The sequence below is a fragment of the Anomalospiza imberbis genome, chromosome 2 (genome assembly GCF_031753505.1).
Source record: "Anomalospiza imberbis isolate Cuckoo-Finch-1a 21T00152 chromosome 2, ASM3175350v1, whole genome shotgun sequence".
Lineage (NCBI taxonomy): Eukaryota > Metazoa > Chordata > Aves > Passeriformes > Viduidae > Anomalospiza > Anomalospiza imberbis.
Window position 1 is genome coordinate 45,290,389 of NC_089682.1, and position 16,962 is coordinate 45,307,350.

General features: G+C 40.6%; 1 protein-coding gene across 4 annotated transcripts in view; it reads right to left on the reverse strand.

Moving 5' to 3' along the window:
* APP (amyloid beta precursor protein) overlaps positions 1 to 16,962 on the reverse strand; it is a 233,854-nt gene that overhangs the window by 57,281 nt on the left and 159,611 nt on the right. For all 4 annotated transcript variants that reach the window (XM_068180683.1, XM_068180685.1, XM_068180684.1 and 1 more), the window contains 3 exons: positions 15,913 to 16,046; positions 5,000 to 5,074; positions 4,655 to 4,813 (listed from right to left, as the gene is read on the reverse strand). In XM_068180683.1, the coding sequence (XP_068036784.1) occupies positions 4,655 to 4,813; positions 5,000 to 5,074; positions 15,913 to 16,046 (368 nt within the window). The remainder of the gene's footprint in view (positions 1 to 4,654; positions 4,814 to 4,999; positions 5,075 to 15,912; positions 16,047 to 16,962) is intronic.

Here is a 16,962-nt window from a genome sequence, read left to right on the forward strand (position 1 = left end):
TCTCTTACCATCAAAGATTAGAAAGGAATACATAAATCCACAACAATTTGACATGCACATGAAAGAGGGAATACAAGCAAATTACAGAATCAATCTGATCATAGAGAATGACGGCTTTGAATTCCCCTATTTAATGTACAAAATTAAGGGGAAAATTTCCAAATGTTTTAATAACTAGAGGCATATTGCTTCCAGCTGTCACTAATCCTCCTTTCCTGTAGTAAACCCATCAAGGATGGTGAAACAATATACTATTTTGACACTCGATACTGAACAGTTGCAGCCCATTTTCAAAGGCAGCGAAGTACAGCAGCACAGCTAAGCAGCATCAGGAATCAAGAATGAGGATCAAATTTTGAGTTTCTGGGGAGCCTGCATGACAGTGCTTCTGAGAACAAAACAAGAGTACAAATATTTAGTTTTGCTTAATTTTATTTTCTTGTTCACCTTGAAACTATCCAATTTCATTTCTGTGTGCTCCCTCTCTCCCTTGCTGCCCTGAGTGGTACTCAGAGGCACACCTCTGACACTGCACTGGGCAATCATCCATGTAACATTGAAAAAACCCTGCAGTTAGTTTTGGATCTGATACAGAAGCTATTCACAATGGATTAATGGACTTTTTAACCCCCCTAACTGCATGCAGCACCTCCATAAAAAAGTCTAATTTATTTTTTAAATTTAAATCCAAATTCTTCCTCACAATTTTAGAGAGACTCCATAACTTAAAATATTTAGAAACTATTTTTGTAGTAAACATACTAATAGCAAACCATGTAACTTGAAACAGGCAGTGAAGGGGGTTCTTAAAAATAATCTGAGAGCTCCAGAAACCCCCACTTCCACACTTTTTCTAATAATACTTAACAAGTTATCAGTAGGGTTATGAATTACTCTCCCAAAGATAACACAACTGCATCAAATGCACTTTTAGTTTACTAGGAAACTGCCAAAGTGAAATACAGCTAGGGTGTCAAAGTTGCATTTTCCATTAAGCTCATTTTCTCTTTAGTTAGGCAGCTGAAGTATGGATTCACAGTGTATTCAAACTTCTGGCTCCATATCCTGCAAAGCAGTTAGTGGACTGGATTAACTCTCTAGGTCATTCAGCGATCATCAATCGCTCCCCAGGTTTCACCCTCACAGAATAATAGAATCACTAGGTTGGAAGAGACCTTTAAGATCATAGAGTCCAACCCATTCCCTAATACCACCTCAACTAAACCATGCCACTGAGTGCCACACCCCATCTTTTTTAAAACACATCCAGGGATGGTAACTCCACCACCTCCTCAGGCACACCTTTCCAGCACCTTATAACTCTTCCCATAAAAAACTTTTTCCTAACATCCAGCCTAAATTTCCCTTAGCTCAGCTAACAACTGGGTCCTCTCATTCTGTCAGCTGTTGCCTGGAAAAAGAGACCAACCTCCACCTGACTACAACCCTTCAGGAAGCTGTAGAGTGATAAGGTCACCCCTGAGTCTCCTTTTCTCCAGGCTAAACAGCCCCAGCTCCCTCAGCCATTCCTCATAGGGCTTGTGTTCCAAGCCCCTCAGCAGCCTTGTTGCCCTCCTTTGGATGCGTTCAAGTGTCTCAACGTCCTTCCCAAACAGAGGGGTCCAGAACTGGACACAGCACTCAAGTGTGGCCTCACCAGTGCCAAGATACCATCATCCTGGTATTTAATCTGGTAAGCTTTCTTTATATGGTCTGCAGTTAGTCTAGAATGAGGGCTGAGATGTCCAAAGGAGCTGATGCGACCCCTGACCCAGAAGTAGACCCAGGTGTGGAAAATCCTGAGTGGTGTGGAGAATGGGAGGATATGGGCCAAACCCTGAAGGAATTTTCTGACCCTACAGCCTGGCACTTGCTACATGAACAAATACAGAACCCAGCTGAGGTGGAAAAATACTTGAAAGAGAAGTGCCATGATGACTCTAAGGAGAAAAGGATCATTGCAGTAAGCTAGGCCTTGGCCTATGCTTATTGCACTCTGCTAGATATTGCAGGGCAGCAGACAGAGGCAGGGGGGCAAGGAGATAAATCAGCAGCTACCCCAGTCACAAAGACTGCACCTAACATCCCAGCTACTCAGGCTGTAGCTAAACCAGATAGTGAGCCTAAGCCCGTAGCTAAACCAGACAGTGAGCCTAAGCCCGCAGATAAACCAGATAGTGAGCCTAACCACGTAGCTAAACCAGACAGTGAGCCTAAGCCCGCAGATAAACCAGACAGTGAGCCTAACCACATAGCTAAACCAGACAGTGAGCCTAAGCCCGCAGATAAACCAGACAGTGAGCCTAACCCCGTAGCTAAACCAGACAGTGAGCCTAAGCCCGCAGATAAATGTTGGTTGTGTGTTTTCTGCTTCTTGTGGTAGGAGAAAACACACAACCAAAACTGATCGGCCAGTGGATGACAATGATCCTAGGGAAGGACTCTCAATGCCAGTTACTGACACAAAATCAGAAGTCGGTACTGAGTCCTTTTCCCTGAAGTCCCTTTGTGGCCTATGAAAATGCCTTAGGAACCCCCTTAAATATTTCCTGGGATACCTGACCCTCCTTCCAAAGATGATACATCCTCTTTTTATTCCTAAGTTCCTTCAAAACCTCATCCTCTCTTTCAATACAACTAGAGAAATCATCCTGCTGAATTCAAGGTCAGTGTTTTCAAGTACTTTGGCATGCACCTGACCAGCAGTTCAACACCTCAACTGTCATCAGCTACAGAGCACACAACAAAAAAAAAAAAAGCTGAGGCAAGGACAAGACCATCTAGAAGACTGAACAAGGACTTGTTTAAAGACATTATTTTTTAAACTGTTCACCCCTGTTATTTTGAGATGAGTCCCTGTCTGGTAGCACTCTCAGCTAATGTTACCGCCATGCTTGCTGCCTGCTCCTTTCAGAATTATTAGCTTTTGTAAGACATATATAGGACATATACTCAATACAGGATGCACTTCAGTCTTTCAAACAGTACCTTCAAAACTTATTTTTACTGGACTCATGTCACCTTTCAGGCCTGGTGCTCTCCCCCTGACACAGGAAATGTATCAGTAATTTAAACATCCTGGGAGCTGACTACAAGCTACACAAAAAGCACAAAATTCAATTTTTTCTGGTCCCAGAGTCACTTAACACTTTTTGCCCTTAGAGAGTTCTGCAGCTGAAGTTCACTTTGTGTCCTCTGCATTCCACATTTTGTCAGCTGTAGAGACCTTTCTGCTGTTATGTGTGATCTCCATCATACCCTTCAGCAACCACAGATACCTGAAGAACCAAGCTTCCAGCCTCACACACACATAGCTTGAAATCAAATAATTTTACTAGGGTACTTTTCAGACAGGATTACATGTGTACAAGGCTGAACTTTAAAGCAGGAAAGCTTGGCTCCAAAGCCAAATGTGGAACCCTACCTTTGGTGAACTACCTAAACCCACAGTGCAAGAAAGCAAACATGACCCACAGCCAGTCCATATAGTCACCTCAATTCTGAGCCACAGACTCCAGCTACTTAAAAGAAGCTGCATCCCAGCTTATAACTCGCTAATCTGTCTACTAATGAGTTCAAGCCTGTCACTTCCCTCACTGTGGTAAGAAGATATAACATGCAACTCACACTCAGGCCAAGTAACATCCTTTACCAATTTAACATCAACAAGCTTCATTTTCCACAAATTACTATGGCAAAATACATGAAAACTCTTCACACAACTATCCTGAAGTCACCCCTCAACACTTTTATCTAAGTGAAAGATTTTAATTTTTACTTGGTGGACATGGTCAAAAAGCAGGAGAGTTTTGTACCACAGGGTGGAGAAAAAAGTTCCAATTATGATGACAATGATGAAGAACTAAGAAAATTATCACTTTTCCATGGTCACCAAATATGCAGGTTTCTCCTCAGAAGGAAATTTAATGAAAATATGTAATGTAATCATGTTAGCCATATTGGTATAAGTCCCTGTAAGGTCAAATTCACTAGAAGACTCAGCCATGTAACCATGTTTTTTCCATCTAGGCAGTGTTCAAGAGGCCAGAGAAACTGCTTTCCCCCAGTCTTTTTGCAAATTCTCTTCCTCTGGAGGTCACTGACCAGCTATTGTGGTATTGAAACAACTATCAGAGATATAAAGTCATTAATTTCCACTCAATCTGCATTCTGAATGTACATGCTTACACCCATCAAAAGCAGAAAAGTTCGAATTGCTAGTGTGCTAACTTCATGCCATCCAACAACCATCACAAGATCCTTCACCAAACACTTCAAGAGTTCAACAAACAAAACAAAAAATCGCAACCATCCTATCTTTAAGCTCCATGTTGTCATGATGAAGTATCCTAATGTGCATTACTTGGAGGGACACCATCCTCCTGCAGGATCTGTGAACCGCTACAATTTCTGACAACCAAATCACTTCCACGTGATTTGTTTAAGTATCTTTATTATGCATCTATCCATCAACAGGTATTCACATGAGGAGCTTGTGTATGCATTTAGGCAAACTGTCTGACTGCTGTCACAGCTCTTCCACAGTGAGCTCCTGGCTCCAAAGCTAGACTGCACCTGGGCACATCTACATTTCCCCCAGGGCAACTACAATGTTTTTGACACAGCTGGCAAGAGTTTGTGGTATCACACTCACCCTGGGCGGGACAGTCTGCAGGGCTGTGATGTAGTTCTCCAGAGCAATGCGTCGACGGTCATTCAGCATGGCTTCCACTCGTGCCATGTGAGTCTCCACTAGCTGCTGTCTTTCATTCGCTGCTTCTTGTTCCAGTGATTCCACTTTCTCCTGGAAATGCTGAAAAAACCATCAATCACAACAGAAATAGAAAAGATATCAGCATAGATGGGAAAAAAAGAGTAGAGAATAATATGATCTCTCCATGAAGTAGATTATTAAATTATATCACACCCAGCACCCCCTGTATCTTAATCTTACCATCTGGGCTCCAGATGGTAAGGTTGTGGTTGCATTTTCCTTTACCTGGATAACAGCTTTCTTGTCGGCCTTTGGCAAGTTCTTTGCTTGGCGTTCTGCCTCTTCCCACTCTCTCATGACCTAATGAATAAAATAAGGAGTGTGACTTTGCTATTTTCCTCCCTTGTCCCACAGCTCAGCAGCAGCCAAGCACTGAAGCTCCAAGAGTCATATTTTTACATTCCTCTTCTCCTTTTATCTCTAAAAAAAAAAGGCAGTTACAACACTTATGAAAGTAGGATCCTGTTATTAAATTTTAAAAAGGCAGTACTTGTGTGTCTGAACACTGTACTTAGCTCTCACAACTCCACTGTGAAGGAACACATTAACCAGTCCTCAAGCAAGGAAAGTGGAAATCTCCATGGGTAAATACACCAACCTTTTTTCATCTCAAACAGAAAGAAAACCAATTCCACTCGTATTGTCCAAGGGTGTAAATTTCAACTCATTCCAATTGGATCATGCCACCTTTTTTGGCAACACTAAAGCTTTTAATTTAATCAGACTGCATCACTGGCCTGAGTAGGGCAGATCAAAAATTACACATAATTTGTGCTAGTCCAGCTATTTGTCCAGAAACAGGGGTTGTAGAAACACTTCCAAGAACTGAATACGTATCTCAAGTACAACACTGTCAGAAAAATAACATAGGAGATCTTTCAGTGTCATTTCTTTCAGCAATGTGAGAAGCCTCCTCTTCCTGTAACATAGAGCAGTAGTATTTCAATAGTCAGGGAGTGGGTTAACTTGTTGCCCATGAGATCTGAAACCTTTATGTCATCTGTAAAGGCATCACTCATTTCACAACTAGACAGCAATCTCCTCAGATAACATATTTTATATAGGAACAATTGTTCCCACTGAATGAAATGCACATAAATAGGTGACTATTTATGTGCAGGATTAGCATGATAAGAAACCTGTAAGCAATTACTCACAATGTGCATTTCCTTTCCTTCCCTTCTCACTAAAACACACTTTCACACCATTTAATAAAAATTGTCAAGATAATTTTTGAAAAAGCTGAGAGTACACATGGACAACTAAAATTTTACCAAGACCAATACCTAAGGCAAGAGAAGTAAGACCTGCTGTGTCTTATGTTTGCAAGTTGAGCCTCCAGCACTCATCTCCTCTCTCAGGCTTCCCAGTTTTTCCACACACCACACCAGACATTGCTAATCAGGCTCTATGATGAGCAGACTGGAAAGTGCTGGTGGTGCCTAAGGGTACCTGGCTGAGCCTGTGCCTTAAAAAAACCAAAAAAGCACACAAACCTGGGCTCAGAGGAGACTTTTACAAGTCCCAGGCCTTAAAATGTAATACCTCTCAGTTCTATACAGGGTTGTAGGATTACCCAGCAGGCTGAAACCTGCACTCCAAAACAACTCAATATGTTGGATTTTGTTGCCAAGTTTCAATCTTCCTTTTCATCCCAAACCCTAGAGTGTATCTCAAGACAGCAGTACATCAGTTATAATAAAAACAGATAAACTCATTGTCAGCAAAATTGTTTATCTGTAAGAGATTCTGGCCTTAATAACAGTCCAAAAGAATGGAGACTTATCTTTTGGGAAGCTAATGGGGTGCTGTAAACTTTTAATTTTTTGGTGAAATTTGAGAAATTGTTTTGTCTGCTTTCTGGCTTCACCAGGGGGCATGGTTAGGCAGCAGTTAAAATCAGAGACCTGAAACGAAATAGTTAGAATCACACTCTTTATTTCACCCCACTCTTTTACTGAAAACTAACCTGAAATTTAAGTCCCAAGAACTGTACTCCAACCAATGTAACTGTCAGCCTAAAACTGCCTCTTCAGTTTATATTATTTTCTCATCAGACAATACCCATTGATGTTTAAACTGAAGCCAAGCTATGTGGCAGAAGGAAAACAAAATTTACAAGGAGTTGTAGCAAGGAAGTAATGACAGAGAACATGATGGCAGCACACTGAAGTTAAAAGTCATCCCCCACCTGCTACTATTGCAATACTTTGGCACAGGAGATTTCACTGATTCTCTGACAAAACAGAACTAGATTAAAATAACTGACACCACTATTTAGAGCACAGTCGTGTTTTCTGGAAAAAACATTAATTCTCAGAGTGCTGCTGTGTATTCAGTGTGCACTAAGCATTCAGCCCTTAGTTGTGCTTAGACCATATGACTGTGGGGGCTAAGAAAACAATCTGTGTACACAGGCAGCATCTTTCCAAAGACCTGACATGCCATTGATGGGAGGATGTGTCAGAGACTGAAATTTTATGATTTTGTCTGTTATAGCAAAAGTACATAACAAAAGCTGCACAGAAGACCACCCAAGCCCACCCTGAATGGGCCTCCTGACTGAAATCCTGAACTGTGAGTTAAACCTCCTAAGGAACAGAGATAAGAAAAGTGACACTATTGATCAAAGCATCTGGAAGAGTATCCACTGCAGGGCCCAGCCAAGCACCTTCAGGGGGGGAGGCTGTAGCCCCAGGCTTATCTGCCGCCAGGCTTGCACAGACCCCCACCAAAGGGTGGGAGGAGGAGGGGTTTGGGTGTATATCGAAAAAATCTCTGGTGAGAGACAGTGCACGCCCATCCTCCACTGTGCAGGGGCCCCTCCACTCCAGGAAAAGCCACATCCATGTTAAGGACAGCTGAGGGGTATCATGGCCTATCAAAGGTCCCCCAAAGGGATCCCCAGAGCATCGTAGCACTGCAACATGATGCAACAGATCCACAGTGTTGCAAGGGACAGTGTCAAAGCTAGCCCCCTTAGGGGAGGCACCTGGACATTCCCACCTGGCCCAAATGTATATTAACCCATGGGATTCTATACTTTTTGGTGCTGCCACGGTGGGGGACCCTCACCACCAAGATGGGATGGAGGAGAAGAATGAGATGTTGTTGGGACCTCCAGAAGAGTGATATGTTTCTACCTAACCCCTGTCACTCTATCCTGGTCCCCCCACCCCCCATGCACAATTCTTTTTCTATCTCTCTCTTTTGTCTTTCTTTCTCTTTGCTTCTTTTATTATTAAAAAAAATATATCAAGTCTTTTTGGCAACAACATCTAACCTCATTTGTTTTAAATCATGTTTTTTGGGTATATTTAAAACCATCCTGGGTCCGATCCAATTTATTCACAGAGACTTAGTTTGCTTTGGTCTTCTGTGTTATGCCGGTTCATAACAGTCCCCAAAGGAGTCCCAAGACCCTGCATGTGATACTCCATGATGAAACAGATCCACAGTCTTGCAAAGGACAGTGTCTAACTGCCCCCCCACCCCTCCATAGGGAGGCACCTGTGTGTTCCCACTTGCCCAAATGTATATTAATCCACAGGATTCTATGCTTTTCAGCAGGGGACCCTCACTTCCAAGAAGATCAGATGGAGGGGAACAATGAGATGTCATTGGGACCCATGGAGGGGCGATATGCTTCTACTTAATTTCTGTCACTCTCCCTGTCCATCTGCTTCTTTCTTTCTTTCTTTCTTTTTCTCTCCCTGTCCATCTGCTTCTTTCTTTCTTTCTTTTTCTTTCTCCCTCTCTCTTTCTTCCTTCCTTCCTTCCTTCCTTCCTTTCTTTCTTTCTTTCTTTCTTTCTTTCTTTCTTTCTCTCTTTCTCTCTTTCTCTCTTTCTCTCTTTCTTTCTCTTTCTTTCTTTTTCTATCTTTCTTTCTTTCTTCCTTCCTTTCTCATTTCCTTTCTTTCTTTTTCTTTCTTTTTCTCTTTTTCTTTATTATTCTTTCTCTTTCTTTCTTTTTCTTTCCTTCTTTTTTTTCTTTCTTTATTCTTCTTTCTCTTTCATCCTTTCTCTTGCTTTTTCTTTCTTTCTTTTTCTTTCTTTCTATTTCTTTCTTTTTCTTTTTCTTTCTTTCTTTCTTTCTTTCTTTCTTTCTTTCTTTCTTTCTTTCTTTCTTTCTCTTTTTCTTTTTCTTTCTCTCTTTTTTTTCTTTTTTTCTTTCTTTATTATTCTTTCTCTTTCTTTCTTTCTCTCCCTCTCTCTTTCTTTCTCTCTTTCTTCTTCTTCTCTTTCTCTTCTCTTCTCTTCTCTTCTCTTCTCTTCTCTTCTCTTCTCTTCTCTTCTCTTCGCTTCGCTTCTCTTCGCTTCTCTTCGCTTCTCTTCCCTTCCCTTCCCTTCTCTTCCCTTCTCTTCCCTTCTCTTCCCTTCTCTCTCTTCCCTTCTCTTCCCTTCTCTTCCCTTCTCTTCCCTTCTCTTCTCTCTTTACCTCTTTTAAATAAAATACATCAATTTTTTGGTATCAACATCTAACCACTTCTGAGTTTTATCCCATTCTGGGGAATATTTGACCTAATATTTGAACAAATATTCAGGGTTCTTTCTGCTGTATTCACAGAGTTAGTTCTCTTTGCTCCTCTCTGATTAGGGAGGATAGCAACAAGATATGAACTTACAGAAGGCCCAGAAATTATGGCATTAAGCCAAGTCATAAACTACAATGATGTGCTCAAGCTTGAACATTGGCCTAGATTAGCAACTTTATTATTTTCTTCTTCCTCGTCTCCCTTTCTGTCTTAAAATCACATCTCTGACATCTGCCTATTTTTTTGACTCTGAAAGAGCAGTTCCAGATTTTCAGAACAAGTGTTCCCTTGCCATCTTTATCCTCAAAACTAATCCTCTGCTAACCCACATGACAAAAACAAGCACTGTGGGTAATGTGACTAAGAGGACCTTTGGCTACACCAAGTCTACCTCTGTCAATTTTATTTCTTTAAACCTTTTAAGACATGGAAGGCAGGATGATAAACTGACAGCCAATACAGCTAGTTGGAATGGATGTAAATTAGTGGCCTCAGAGTTCAGCTTTGGTGCCACAAAACTGAAAGAAAAAAAAAAAACAGAATTACATGGCTGTTTGCAGAAACAATATTCCAGTAAAGACTGCTGTGACCTGAGTGACAGATTTTTGTAACTGAGAAGACTCCAGGGCTTGAGAGCATCTGTGTGTGTGTGTGTGCTAACCAACTGAAGATACAGCTATCCATGGGCCATGCTACCACCCACAGGGAACTCCTGGTCCCACCAAAGTCATGATTTCAGGGATTTGTGAGTGAGAAATAAGCCATAGTGCTACAGAGGACCCAAAAGAGCAAGGAGGAGAAAAAAATCCCCAGTTACACATGTGCAGAAGAAGGCTGAACTTGGCCTCTGCACTTACAAACCTCTTCTCCTCTGTTGACAGCACAGACCTATGAAAAACATACAAATTTAGGGCTATTCAGTGGTTGGCGGCTTTGTACAGGGAAAAAAACAGCTTCTGATTGACATATAATCAGCAAGCCATTTCAAAGACAAACTTCTTCAAAACTCAGGCCTTAGAGCCTGGCAGATGCTTTTTGAAATTGGGTTGTAAGGGACAGTAAGAGGGAAAGAGGCAGTATGGAAAATGTCATTCATTATTAAAGAGATGCTAAGTACAAAAATTTCATTATGTATTGAAGCAACAGAACTCCCATTTTTTACACTAGGGCACAAAAGCATATCTACAAAAGAATTTATGGAAGACATTTGGGTTAGCACAATCAGGCCAGCAGAGGTACTTGCCTGAACATTGGCTTAGTGAGAATGGTCAGTCATGCCAAAAGGGTATCTATCTTTGTTAAGGGCTTTTTTTCCACACTTAAGTCAACCTTTTTTCTGGCAATATCATTAAAATTCTCCAAAGAGTCCTGACTACAACTGAGGGGGGTTATCCTATTAACCAGACAGTTTTAAGGAAGGAAACAGGCTTCCCACACACTGTAGTAGAGATAGTGGAATCTAGGGAATACATGAACTGGTATTATTTAACATCTTTGTTGAGGACATGGATAGCAGGAATGGGAGCAATCTGAGGTGACACCAAGGTCAGTGGTGTGATTGATACTTGTTGGGGAAGATGGAACAGGAAAGCCTTATAAATATGATTGCCTGGCAAAAGATTTTGAGAATATGGAAACTATAAGTGAGATTGAAATGAAAGCAAACTTTGAGATACCAAGCCTTAGTTACTGAATGACTGGAAAACAATAGTATGGCTGGCTGAAGGTAATCCCCTTTTGATGAAACAATACCCTCTACTTGCAGACAGGTCCAAGGGTCAGAGCATACCCTACTAGCTTGGCAGAAGAGGTCCTAAGAGTAGTTTTTAGTGTTTAAAATGCAACACAGTATGGTAATGTAATGATTCTCATAGGCTGTATGTAAATGCTATAGGATTTGTATCTTGTACTAGATTGGTTAGTGAAAATTAGAATATTCAGCACAGAACAAGATTTATTGTATTGCAATGGGAACTTCCCTCTCTTGCCTCTTTTGCCCTCTTGTTCTTTCGGGCTCCTCTTTCGGGCCTGCTCGGAGCTGTGGCTGGAGGCTCCAAACAGGGCCCCTGCACCCACGCCCTTTGCAATAAACCGCAAGTTCCAAGACCTGGCTTCAGAGACCTCTCGTCTCCGTCCGTCCCGATGGCCCCACCCACCATCGCTTCTACAATACTCTACAGGGCAGGGATGTCATTCAGAGGGAGCTAGACAGGCTTAAGAGGCAGGCCTGGAAAACCACAGGTTCAAGTTCAACAGGGCCATGTGTGGGCCTCTGCACCAGGGTTGGGGCAATCCCAAAATCAATATAGGCTGGGCAATGAGTGGGCGTAGAGAAGCAGTGGGAAAAGAACTTGAGTGTCCTGGTGGATTAAAAACCAAATATGAGCCAGCCATGTGTGCTCAGAGCCCAGGAAGCCCAGTGTATCCTGTATCCAAAACACCACGGACAGCAGGTTGAGGAAGGCATTCTGTCCCTCTGCTCTACTCTGGTGAGACCCCACCTGCAGTGATGCATCCAGCTCTGGGGCCCAACACAAGATGCACATCAACCTGCTTGAGTGAGTCTAGAGGAGGACCATAAAGATGATAAAGGATTGGAACACCTCCTCTGTGAGGCCAGGGTGAGAGATTTGGGGTTGTTGAGTCTGGAGAAGAGAAGACATCAAGGAGACCTTATAGCAGCCCTCTATTGCCTAAAGGGGGCCTTCATGAAGGCAGTAGAGGGGACTTTTCAAAGCATGTAGTGATAAGGAGGTATGGTTTTAAACTGAAAGAAAGTAGGTTTAGAGTCAATATTAGAAATAAATTCTTTACTCTGAGGGTGGTGAGGCCCTGACACAGGTTGCCCAGAAAAGTTGTGGATCCCCCATCCCTGGAAATGTTCAAGGCCAGGCTAGGTGGGATTTTAAGCAATCTGGTGTATTGGAATGTGCCCCTGCCCATGGCAGGGGGATGGAACTAAATGATCTTTAAGGTCCCTCCAACTCAAACCATTCTGTGAATCTACAGTGTCACTGGGACTAAAAATCAGCTGAAGATGTATCCAGGATGTTAGAACAACTGGCATGCAATGATTAAAAAAAAAAAATCTTGAACGAACACCAGACCTGTTCAGGCTGGTTGAGAACTGCAGTATTTTCAGATGTTTGCTTGAGAAATAAACTTCCAGGAATCAAAACTATTCTAGGACACAAGGTGTCATTAAGTTCCTATCATAAGTACCCTACATGCTGCAATTCCAAAAATATCGTAGACAGCCAAAGGAAGAGCAAATTTAGGACATGAGGACGTCACAAGATGTCTTAGGAGAGAAATGTATAAATATGCTGCTCCCTTAAGTAAGGTTTGGTATCTGGTTCATCAGGCTATTTAGCAGCATCTAATTAAGTAAGGGAGCTGTACAGCCATTAACAAACTGAAAAGAGAAAAAGGGGAATTGCACCAAAACAAGAAACAAGAACCATGATACCTTGCAATCAGTTAACATAACCTCTCCCTGTTATCTTTTGGAGAACAGTGAAAATTTAAAGGTTACACATGCATCAATGAATGGCTGTCCCTGTTTGCATGGGAATGCAGTTTTCCTGCTATTGAGGCTGCATTATTAATTCTTGGGAAAAGCTTAAAATTTTGTATTAATATAATTCTCCTTATAGTATTTCCTGTAAAATAGGAAAGTTTATAAGCCTTCTTGCTTCAGGTGTGGTGCAGAAAAACTTTCAGGATCTATAGTCTAAAGAGATGGATACTGTAAAGCGCAAGGGATTAAAAGAGTCTGAACCAGAGGTGCATCAGGTCATCACAGAGACAAACTTCCCTACTAAAACTCTTTCATGACCTGTGAACTATGATGTGACATAACCACTGACAGAATCTTGGTCTCTGCTTGTGTGAAGATCTTTATACAAGAGAGAAAGAAACACAAGTTGTCAGAATTCCATGGTAAATTATGGGAAATCTCAGAAAAAAGATATGCAGAATATTTACATTTTCCCTGATGATATGTTTTAAAATATTTCACTTCAAGTTTAGTGATAAACTTCCCAACTCCTTAGATGATTACACTTTTCATGTCAACTAGAATGCATCTGATTTTCTTAGTTAATTGACTGTTGCAAAATAAGCTGTGCGGCAAACCCAATACTATTTTAAAGCTAGACTTTTTATTAAATGAAATAAATTATCTGTGTTTTGTGAACAAACCAATCTATTTCAGATTATGACATTTATTAGGATTAAAGAATTACTTGATGATTTTTTCTCTTTTTATTAGAAGGAAAATGGGCATTTCTGCTGCTTTCTAAACCTCCTCTTTTCAGCTTTGAAAGAACTGGACAGTGAATAATGAAAAAATTTGGTGTGGCTGGAAGACTTGGCTAGTGAGACTCATTTGTTACCTTTTCTTTTTACTGAGAAAATCATTGACAGCAAAGGTGTCACAGCAAAGTTAAATTATTCAGCAACATTTTTAAGATAACAAGTAAGAGTTCCACATTAATTTTCAGCTACATATAGACTTTAATTTTCTATTAAGAACATACCTGATTTTAAATAAAATGTAAAAAGCCATTTTAAAATAAATTGCCAGAAGAGGAAAGCAGTGGTATTGGACATAGATGTTTATGTGAGGAAACACAGAATAGTGAATTAGCTGGCTTTTCTACTAGCATCTACTATCTTTTAAACATTTGACAAGTTAACACGGAGGGGCTAGTTCGATACTGTACAAATCATAAAAAATTACCTTTCCCTTCTAGATCTTCCCTGAAGATCTTTCTGATCTTCAAAGCTCTGCAGGGGATCTGTGTACTTCAAAACACATGTCCTTTAAGATGTGATTTCATAAGCAGCTTAGGCAACTTAATGATTAATTTTTTTAATGTACCTATCATACTGCTTTTTACCAGGGCCAACTTAGGTTACTGAACTGGCTAGAGCTGGTTATTTGACTTGTTTTTGGAGGACTGACATTGCAGGAGTGGGGCAGCTGAATGGCCTTACCCCCTGTGTGCTCAGTGCTGACAGGAAGAATGGCTAGAAATGCGCTAATGAGGGCACCAGCTCCAGTTTCAGTCAAATCTCTGAATCACACCCTTCAGTTGACAGGGTCCTCCAGATGCTCATATTACAACAGAAGATACACAGTTCACCAAAATACTGCCCCTAATTATACAGCTTAACCTTTACATACCGGGATTTTGGAGAAAAACGTGGAACTACTGTGAGAATCTAAAGACTATGCCAAGGAAATCTGCACTGACTATCCTTTGCTTTCAAGAAACCCACCTTAAAAGCATTTTTTATAAAAAGGTTGTTTCAAGGGGAAGGAATGATGGGGTGGTGACTGTATTATTCACCAACCCTCTGCATGCCTAGCCAAGGCAGGGTCTCTCCTCTGCTAGGCAGTCTATGTGCCTTTTTTTATTATCCGGATTCCCTGTCCATTAAATTGGCTCTATTTCCTCAGTTTAAAGAGGAGACAGATTGATTGTGCTTCAACACTTCCCAGGCAGATGAGGAGCACCTATCTTCCTATCTATAACATGTCATATTTTCAGTATGTGGCTTGCACCAGTTTGATGAGTGCTTCAGGTAAGATGCACTGCCCAATTTATTAGAGAAGTGCCAGACACAGCTGCAGTACCAGTAGGCATGGATGTACAATAAGAGCTTAATTTCATTTTCACTCATAACATTTTATTTTCATTTTTGGAATAACACTTTAGCATAGAACTAAAGGTTAATAATGTATCATTAACAGACAGACATACTGAAATCCCATCACAGGAACAAAGTTATAATGTAAAAATACAGTAAATTAGCTACACGGGTATATGAAGTGCATCTGAATTATACTACATTCATTTTTTGTGGTTTTTTCCTTCTCAAAAAATATGCTTTCCTTTAAATCTCTTATATTTTTCTTTGTTATTAAAGCAGAATTGTGACCATTTTTATTGCAATTGCCATTATAAACCCTGTTTCTGAGAGAGTGGGTAACTCATCTGTCACTAGATTAAAACTTGGTTACAGTTTCAGGCTACACAAATCTCTTTGGTTGAAGGGAAAGAAAAGGGTTGATTCAGTCTGGATTTTTAGTTCGAAAGCACTAGTTTTTCCTCTTTTCTTTGACTTTAGATGCATATCATGTTACCTTGAGGCTCAAAACCATTAGATGAACATATGTGTTTTTACACTACCCCCAGGGCACACACAGATGATGCTCACCACAAACCATCTTCTCTCAGCTGCTCCAAGACAAGGACAATCAATACAAAGGCCAAGTTCTTTGCTTTGAAACATGAATAATTTCACAAGACAAACATTCTCCCACAAAAATGAGAGACATTTTTTACAGTTTTTTTTTCTTTTAACCCTTCTAGTAAGTGTAGCGACTTATGATCGCAGTGGTGACACAACCATAAATGTGTGTCAGACAGCTGAATTCTTAGATAATAGTCAGAAAGGCAGTAAATGATGTGTTTACAGCATTGCAAACTGGCAGGGCACCTGGATGAAGACTTGGGAAATAAGAAGATGAAGGATTATTTATTACTTGACAGACAAATTTATACACTTAGGAATAAAGAAATCTCCCCTTACCTGAGACATTCTTTCACGATGCTTAGCTTCAAGCCTCTCCTTGGCCTTCTGGAAATGGGCATGTTCATTCTCATCTCCAGGTGTCTCCAAGTATTTGTCAACAGCATCAGGAGTGCTAGCAGCTGTGGTAGGGACTAACGTAAAATATGAAGGTGAAGAGAGGGAGGGGAGGGAGAAGAAAATAAAAATTTCTACTTTAGTATAAGAAAAATTTAGATGAATTAATAAAGAAGCATCTGTTCTAATTTCCACTGGAATACAGCCATCTATTTAGCCTCAGAGGAAGACACAGAAATAGGATTTAGATGAACACGTTACACACAGCAAGTACATAAAAATACATCAGGATTTCTTCCCTCTCCCTTACCCCATTTTATAAACCAGGAAGGAGAAGCTCTGCAGAGTGAACAAAACAATGCTCTTGAAACAGGTTAGAATGCTGCCAAAAGAAAAATTCCAAGTATGAAAAAAAGCATGGCAATGAATGAAGTCTGTTAGCCAGCAAAACGCCTTTTGCAAAGTTACATGCTTTGTACATAAATTTTTTTTTAAAGATAAATTGTAACATATAAATGTGAATGCAAATCCCTTTCAAAGCACTTATGGACCTCACAGTACCTAATGAAATACCTCAAATACTTCCCTTAGCAACAATTTGGCTTCACAGATAGTTACTTCATTCATAATAACTTTGATTTAAAAAAACCTTCGCAAAGGCTGGAAATAACCAGCGAGCTTGCACTAATACCCAGCCTCCCTGCTGGATAACTAGGAGGTAGCTGTGACACTGGTAGTGGAAAGGTTTGCATTTAGGGTAATTCAAGCAAAGTGAGCAATAGTCCCCTCTCTATGCAGCTATATCCAACCCCTACTTTGTGAAGACTGATTCGGTTTTCCTTTAATATGTTAGAATTTATATAATTGGTATGGCATCAAACAACAGGCAGCTTGGAAGAGTTTAGTGAAATTCCTCAGAGACTCCTTGGAGAGGAAAAAAAAACCCCAATGAAACATATCATACTCTTATTATTTCCAATCCATTATTTTAAT